The sequence below is a fragment of the Poecilia latipinna genome, unplaced genomic scaffold, assembly GCF_001443285.1.
Source record: "Poecilia latipinna isolate Pla-1442-1.1 unplaced genomic scaffold, P_latipinna-1.0 Scaffold3309, whole genome shotgun sequence".
Taxonomy (NCBI): Eukaryota; Metazoa; Chordata; class Actinopteri; order Cyprinodontiformes; family Poeciliidae; genus Poecilia; species Poecilia latipinna.
In genome coordinates this window covers 20,397-28,973 of record NW_015115925.1, presented here as the reverse complement: position 1 = coordinate 28,973, position 8,577 = coordinate 20,397, and the positions used below count along the sequence as shown (strand labels likewise).

The 8,577-nt window shown below is 37.6% G+C and overlaps 1 protein-coding gene across 1 annotated transcript; it reads right to left on the bottom strand.

The window, feature by feature from the left end:
* Positions 1 to 4,366: 4,366 nt before the first annotated feature.
* Positions 4,367 to 7,312, bottom strand: LOC106940657 (beta-1,4-galactosyltransferase 1-like). Its single transcript, XM_015023452.1, has 2 exons — positions 6,762 to 7,312; positions 4,367 to 5,598 (listed from the first exon to the last, which is right to left on the bottom strand). Exons 1-2 carry the CDS (start codon positions 7,095 to 7,097, stop codon positions 4,930 to 4,932), a joined length of 1,005 nt encoding a protein of 334 aa, XP_014878938.1. The 5' UTR covers positions 7,098 to 7,312; the 3' UTR covers positions 4,367 to 4,929.
* Positions 7,313 to 8,577: the final 1,265 nt, after the last annotated feature.

Here is an 8,577-nt window from a genome sequence, read left to right as displayed (position 1 = left end):
CAACAGCTGACAGATTCAGACCCGAAACTGTGAAAAAACAAACTAATGTTAAACTCTGAACAAACAGCAGGTTAAATTCAATCAAACTGACCTTTTCTGATCGACTAGACGCCAGACAGCAGAGGCCTACAGAACTGAAACACTGTGGCAGTGAAACGGGATCAAATATACAACCCATACATCAGGAGGACTTAATGCTGTCCTGCTGGAACCTCAACAGGAAGTAATCCAATCTGAGTCAGGACTCAGAAAAACCTGACAGTTCAAAGATCTGAGTCAGCAAACAGAACTTCAGCTCCTCCTCGTCTGTCAGAACGGCCCTCTGACCCGCAAACATCACGGCACCGACCAGACATCGACATTATAACAGCAGCAGGAACTAGAAAGGCAATGGGAGCCTTAGCATTGTTAGCAATTTATAAAATAAAACATTTATCCAGAGCAGCATTAGCATGATGCTAACCACAGCAACATAACCGTCAATAAACCACAAAGTTCAGAACTGATTGTCAGCAAAAAATGAATGTTGGTGGCTGATGAAAAGAGGAAGTAAACAACAGAAAAGAGCAGAGAAATATGGAAACTAAAGGTGGCAAAACAGAGAAGCTGTGGCTGAGCAGCCGGCTGCAAAATCCTGTTTAGTCAAACAAGATGGAGAATTCAGTCTAACCTTGTTCGCCATTATCAGGAGCCACAGTGATACAAACTTCCTGTCATTTTCTATGGTAGATAAAATATTTCCAGTCGCCAAAAACATTGAACTCAGCGATGCTGATTGGCCAATTGTTTGTTTTTCCCCAGAAACCTTAAAACCAGAACCACTGAACATAAATATACAGATTTATGTTCAGTTTTATATATCTATGCTCAGCATCCTCCTTTGTTCTTATTGCTCACCTATTTGTACCTTCAGCATCTTCCTGTAAGTCGCCCACACCGCAGCCTCCATCAATCCGTACCTCCATCAATCCATAACTCCATCAATCTGTAACTCCATCAATCTGCTCTTGGTTGATGTTTCTGAGGGAAGGAACAGGATTCAACCCGGGAACCTGTGAGAACGAAGCCATTTGCTCTGCCGCCCTTCAGTAAGTCACCTGACTGTAATCACCTTCCTGTTTTTCTGAAACCTCAGTTGTTTCTCTGTTCACCATCATGACAGCTTCCTGTTCTCCCAGAAGCTTTATACAGGTCAGGCTGCATATGAACTGTTTTCATAAAAAAACAAACAAACAAAAAACAGTCTTAAACTCTCTGAGCTTCTTTCTAACGGTTGGTCTCTGACTGACCTGAAGGAAAACTTTATCTCCTTAATCCTCCTGATTTTTATATAAACTGTGAGGTTCATTGGTGGCTTTTAAATGTTTTTCAGAGTTTTGGTGTTTGTGGCTTATAAATAAAGTTATTTTCATGTAAAGACTTAAAAATCCTGTTTGTATTTTAACTGGACCTGTGCTGCGTATGGTTTATGCTCTAACATGGAGTTAGTAATTATCATTTATGGCTCAAATTTAACTTCATGTTTTAGTAAAACATGAATCATTTAACAACATTTTACTAAAACACAAAAAATTAAACAATTTTAACAGAATCCATTGGAATAAAATACATGAAGTTTGCTTCTTTAGTGATTTTTAAACATACGTATTTATATGTGCAGGTACTTTAAGACCACCAGAGGGCGGTAGTGTGAAAACATTTAACATCTGTTTTAATCTTCCAGTAAAATCATAATAAAACTGATTTAGGTGAAGTTTAGAATTTATTTTAATACTTATGTGACACATTATATCCTTATTAAAAACTGAATTACTTTACCTCTGTATTTTTGTTTCAGTTAGTTGAATTTCCCCCATGAAATCTTTCATATTTTTATTTTTCTTTTATGTGGTTTTCTTCTTTCCCTTAGATTTCACTGTGAGCCAATCAGATTTGATGGTAGCTACGTACTTCCTCTCTGCCTCCATTTCATGAGGAAGCTACTGAAGCTACAAACTGTATATTAAACTAATGTTACTGAAAACAGGGAACCAGGAATAAAGATCATTGTTTTCGTTTCTGAGACCCAACATCCACGTCTGTCTTGAAAACCAGATTTTTAATCTCAGTGAGTCGTTCCTGAAAAGGTCAGTTTGGTAAAGTGTCTTTTAAATATTTAAAAATGAATGTGAACAATTTCTACTGTAATGTTAAATAAATGGTAAATACATCACAATGATTATCTGACAAAACTAAATAGACTTGATACAATATTTATGCATCAGATTACACAGAAAAAACAGCCTTAGAAACGTAAGATGATGAAAAACATTAAATTACTGAAATCTCCGTTTACATCACATTTATTACAAATTAAATACATTTTTAGGAATTTATTTAATTCTTAAAAATCCATCACCTTATTGAGCTTCACTTTATTAAAAACAGGATTTATACCAATAAAAGATCCAACAAAAGTCTAAATCATTAATAAATCAACAAAGTTTCATGTTATTGTTATGAATGTTGGAGAATCTAATAAAACGGATCTACGTTGGTCTGAACATGAGAGTTTGGTGGAAGATCCAGTTCTCATAAAGTGGATCCGCCTTCCTGATCCACCAGAACCACTGAAGCGGTTCTGCTTCAGCCCGTTTGAAGGAGGTGGATCCTGTCCACTGTCGCCACGTGCTTTCTGCCATCGTTTCCAGTTTGAACAAATGAACTGGTCGTCGAACACACCAGTACACCAGGACGCCGACGCCTTCGGTAATTTAAATAACCAACCGAGTCCGATCTTGCATTGTTGATTTGATGAACTTGGACTATACCGTTTTATTCTCCCTGTTTTATAAGCTGACTTTTGTTTTGGTCCAATCATCCAGGTGTGGAACATCTGGATCCACATCAGCCTGCTGGAGCCTGAACTTCCACTGTAACTAACATTTTCTTTCAATAAAAAACTTATGAAACTTTAACAGAAACTGCAGGTGTGTCTGTGTCTGGTGATTTTTTTTATTAAAATATGTTTATTTTTCATTCAGAGATAGAAAATACAGAGATTTTACTCAAGAAGAGTAGAAACACTTCAAAAAGTAAAATTACTCAAGTAAAAGTAAAAAGTACAGCACAATAAAATGCTTCTGAAAGTACAATTTTTCAAAAAAGTTACTCAAGTAAATGTAAGTAGTTGCTGCCCACAGACAGCAGCAGAAATACTTTAATTAGAAAATGGTTCAGAGGATCAGTTTGAATTCAGTGGGTTTGGAGATATTCAGAGTAAAAATACAATCAAGGAAAAGGTCAACATTTAAAACACACAATGCTTTGAAAAACACCTTATAGGATCAGAGGAGGAGAGTAGATCTACTTCCACGAGTTTTTAAATAAGTCATCCAGGGCATTGATAACAGGTTTTTAAAAAATATTTGGTAAAAATGCCTTTCAAGTGCTGAGTAACTGATCAGAATGTCTGACTTAATATTTCTAAATGACGTCACACTAAAAGTTGTGGAGAGTTTAGACAAAATAATTTATTTGCATAAAAGTAAGAAAATTACAAAACAGGTCAAAATAAAAACTTGGATCAAACATTAACTCTGGATTTGTCGCCTTTAAGAAGTGATTGAAGTTTCTTAAAGTTCCCCCTGGTCATTTCAGACCCAGTAAATCAGCCTGAGGTTTCCCTGCTTACTGGACCTACTGGTTCTGTTTGACCCGACCCGGTTCTAGAAAACCTCCTGCTGGCTCAGTGCTCAATAGAACCAGCTCCACTGGGCTTTTCCAGTGACATGAACAGACGGTTCAGGTTCATCTATCTTCAGTTTGTTGTCGGATCAGAACCTCAACATTTCTCCGGGTCCAACCAGCCTCTCTTTACTCCGACGGACTCGTCTGGACCTTCAGTCCGCCTGACGGTGAAGAGTCTCTTCATGTTCATTCATTCAAATTCCTCACATTGTTGTAAACCAGGATTTTACTTCCAGGTGAAACGAACTGATCCTTGTTCACATGTTCCAGCAAACAGCTGATCTGCACATGTTTCTGTCTCTACGCCTTCTGTTGAAATATTATGATTGAAGTCAAATTTAGCTTTAATTATAACGTTTTCTGACCAGATTCTGTTTACTTTAGTTATCTTTGCACATTTTTAGCAGACAAGATGTACTCATAATCTTTAAATGAGTTTATAACGTCCCAGACAGCTTCATTCAGCGCTGCCTCTCTATCAGACGGAGTCGTCACGTTCAGGACGAGGCCAACAGTCCAGCTCACTTCCTCTGTTCTCCACTTTATGAGGAAACTACAGAAACTGCCAAAGATATATTAAATAATTTTACTGAAACATTTGAGACTGGATGTGAATAAAGACACATTTTCACTTAAATCATGTTTATGAGGCTTTTCCTCCAATCAGATTTATTTTTACATGAAAAATAACCTTAGTAACCAATATCATTTTATAAGACTTTATAAATATGAATCATTTCATTACATATCACCCCTCATTGTTGATGTAATAAAGTTATTCCCCTAACTGTTTACAGAATAAAAAAATCTGAATGATTTAGATTAAAAACCAGGTTTCGATGCTCAGAGTCTCAATCAGACATAAAACAAACATCATGGCTGAATTTAGGACAATCAAATAAAAACAGTTTTACTTTGGTCTGAACATGAAGAGTGTTTGGTTGTAGGTCCAGTTCTGTTGGCTCATAAAGTGGATCCATCTTTCTGATCCACCAGCCGGTTCTGCTGGAGGCTTCAACCTGTTTAATGGAGGTTGTTCTGTCCACTGTCGCCACATGCTTGCTGCATCATTTTCACTTTGGACTGAAATGTTACAAAATGTTTTTACTGCAGGACTGACCAGTTGGACTATTTGTTCTCCTGGTTTTAAGTTGACTTTTGCTTTGATCGAATCCTGAGACAGAAACATCTGGATCCACATCAGCCTGCTGTAGCCTGAACATCTACTGTAACAAAAGTGAACAATAAATCCTTCCTAATCTCCCTGACGGAATAATTCAGAGAATTAATCCCATCTGTGTCCATGTTAAGGCGTGTTTCTCTCAGTTTCTGCTCTCTGTTTGGGTTTGGATCGTTGTGAGAATCTCTCCTATGTTTAATCATCTTGTACCTTCCAGTGACGGAGTCTGGTCTGGAGATGACCATCCCTCTGTGAGAGAGCCGCTGCGACATGTCGTCGTCTTCACCCCCCCAGCCCCAGAACGTGTTTGAAAAGCCGTTGACTTTTAGGAACTGCTGTTTGGACAACGCTGTGACTCCGCCGAAGAGGGTGGCGTAGGGCAGGATGAAGTTAAATTTATCTACAGCCACTGATAAATGTCTGGGTTGGTCAAAACATCTGTAGAGGTTCCTATCATCGAGAGGCACCAGGTCTACATCCGAAAAGACAAAACAGTTGTAATCGTATTCCTTCAGTGATTCATTAAATCCGATGTTCATCAGCTTGGCCTTGTTGTAGACTCCGTCTCCGTCCTGGTTGATGACGTACACACCGTAGTCCAGCTGCTGACGCATCAGGACCGGATGGAGGTAGTAGAGCCAGTGGTTCAGGTGTTCAGACCGGTTTCTGAACGGGACGATGACGGCCACCTAACGGAGGGACGTAAAATAAAATACTGAATCTGTGCAGAATTATCTGAGTCACCCAGCTGTCATTACAGGATTTAAATTGAAGCTTGGTCTGATGTAGCACAGACGGTTCATTCAGCATCTAGAAAAGTATCAAAATGTTTACCATAATTTTGATGGTGAAGTTTTATTTAAATTCATAAGCGTGATACTTCCAGCTGCTTCCGTTCACTAGCTTGTGGTCGTTAAAGTCCAGTCTGTGCAGGACGGTGGGGTTTCACTTCAAATCAAATGACGGTTCATTCATTAGCAGAACTTTATAACAGGCTGGACCGTTTGAATCAGCTGTTCTGAGCAGAGACATTAAAACCGGCCGGTCCAAACCGTTCGGGTCTGGAGGTTCTACAGGGTTCTGCTGATCACCTCATTGTTTCATCCAGGCGAGATGAAGCAGAGATCAACCCAAAACGACTTAGACTCCCTGTTTTAAATGAACGGCTCACTGAAAAGAAATCTAAAACTCAACACATAATAAAAGTGCAGTTTAATGACATGTAGACATAAATATATTGACTATGAACGTTTTACTTCATCCTTCTACCTTTGAACTTTTCACATTTTTATGTCAAAATGTTTTGTTTTCTCAGATAAATAAATCAGGTAGAAGGGATGAAACAGTGACCCCTGGCGGCAAAAAATGCCTCTACAATAACCAGTTTTAACTTTAATCTCTGTCCATTTCTGACTTTTTTTGGTCATAATCTAATAAATTTCTAAACATCTGAGTTCATTTGTGTTTTGGAGGATACATTTTCTTTTATCGTTGCCAAATTTCTATCTCTCAAATCTCAGAGCACATTCTTCTTTAGTTCTCATCATTCTGACTTTAATGTCAGAGGAAATAAAACTTTTTCCCTGTAAATATAAAATTTCGAATTTTTAAAAGATATACTTTTTTATTTAGAAATGTTTTTAATTAAACGGATCAAAACTTTATTATTTCATGAACTTCGCGCCGTTTTACTTCAAAACAAACATTTCAAGTTGAAGTTTCAGTTTCAGATGTTTTTTTAATTTAAAATATTCATTCATTTATTCTTTTCATTTTATTTTTGCACCGACGACATATAAAAGTTTCAAAGATAATTTAAATTAAATTCATTATTCTGCATGTATTTACCAACCTTTTGCTTCGCCCTGCAGCTGGTGGGTCGGTACCGGCCTCCCAGCTGAAGGAGCGGGCCGACGTGGTTCCGGACGTCCTGCAGGGTCCGGTTGGTTCTGAACTCCACATGCAGAACTCCCCGGAGGTTCGGAGGGACGTCGGGACACGGATCCAGAGACCTTCCTGAAGTCGCATTTGGTCGGACTGTCGGTTCTGATCCCTCTGGTTTAGTTTTTCTGTTTAATGCTGAGATGGAAAATAATTTTCTGTCCTCGGTGAAAAACAGAAACACCGCAAAACATCCGAGGCTGAAGGCAGCGAGACACACCAACAGGTAAAAAAACTTTTTCAGCATTTCAGTTCAACGTTGTTTTGCAGGTGATCCGGCGCAGCGGAATCTTCTTCTGGTTTTGGTGTTTCAGCCTGGCTCTGTTTCCTCCGTTAGGTTTTCTTGTCAGACGTCGAGGTTCAGATTAATAAAGGTTTAATTATAGAAGATCAGGTGGAAAGGGTTTCTAATCTCCCGGCCCTGTTGAAGCATCGATGATCCGCTTTAATGGTTCATCAGAAACCGGATCTTCTGGTTTATCTCTTTCTCTCTTCATTTCTCAGAAAAACGTCACTTGGAAAACTAAACATGAAATGTCCCGAGGTTTTGTTTTTAAAACATATCTTTTAATTTGCATGGTATGAAAATGAGGAACATGAAGGTTTCCATTTTAACTTTGAACGTATCGACTTTACTTCTGTTAAAACTGTAATTATAACCAAACAAAATGAAGTAAACAACTCAAAGCAAAAATGTTTACATTTACTTTAATTTATTTATATTTGTGTACTCTTTAAGCTCTTGATAATTACGCAGGAATTAAATTTACATTTGTAAATAAATATGTATTAAACTGTTCTGCGTTTTAGCTTTACTGTAGTAATTATTATCTTTATTTCTCTCACATGAAGAAAACAACACAATACAGTGTTCAAAATGTGTTTAATCTGAATTCACATATTGATTAGATTTCAAAAGACAAATTTAAACAAGTAAAAAAAAATCAAAGGTTTTGGTAACGTTTTAAAAAATGTAACATTTTATTTGAAGGCTGGTTTCCTTCATGAGCCACAACCACAGTTTTGTTCCAGATTACTTTTCAGAAGCCTGACATTTCTGTTTAATAAATTATAATTTTATTGATAAGATTAATACGTTATAATACTCTGAGTTTTGATTTTGCCTAAAATTGGCCAAAATTACAAGAAGTAAAGGCTTGAAATATTTCCCTCCATGTGAGAGGAAAGTGGTTCACTTTCTGACATTATGACAAGGATATTATTTTTAATAATCTCTCATTTTACATCTACCTCCTTCCTCACATAAGATCCAGTTTATCTGGTGCGGACAGACAGTTTTACTTGCCGGTTCTGATTCCCTTTGCTTTATTCTGAAACAGACGTTTGCAATAATGTTGGAGTAAATTTCTCTCCATTTCCCTCCATTTGAGATGTAAACACATTACACAAACTCTGAATGTCAAAAATAAAGGAGGGAGGAAATTTCTGACAGTTCAGTTCTGTACAGATTATTACTATTATTATTAGAAACATGTTTTCAGCAGCTTCCAGTCGGTTATTTTCTGCTTTTTGTTTCTTAATTGTGGTAAAAAGTAAAAATAACAACTGCAAGTGTAACGGGTACCAGGGTTCCAGACCCGTTAGCAGCCGATGATGAAGCTGAAAAACAGCATTTGTGTGAGCACACGGGAGACGCAGTCTGTGTGTTACTCCATTTTCTCAACTTATAAGAAACGACAGAGCAACAGGCAGCTCTGAATCCCCAT

Bases quoted from the DNA above. Each gene is read 5' to 3' on its own strand.
- LOC106940657 (XM_015023452.1), bottom strand. From the start codon at position 7,097: ATGCTGAAAAAGTTTTTTTACCTGTTGGTGTGTCTCGCTGCCTTCAGC. The intron at 5,599-6,761 runs GTTGGTAAATAC...TCCCTCCGTTAG, and splicing joins GCTGCAGGGCGAAGCAAAAG to GTGGCCGTCATCGTCCCGTT.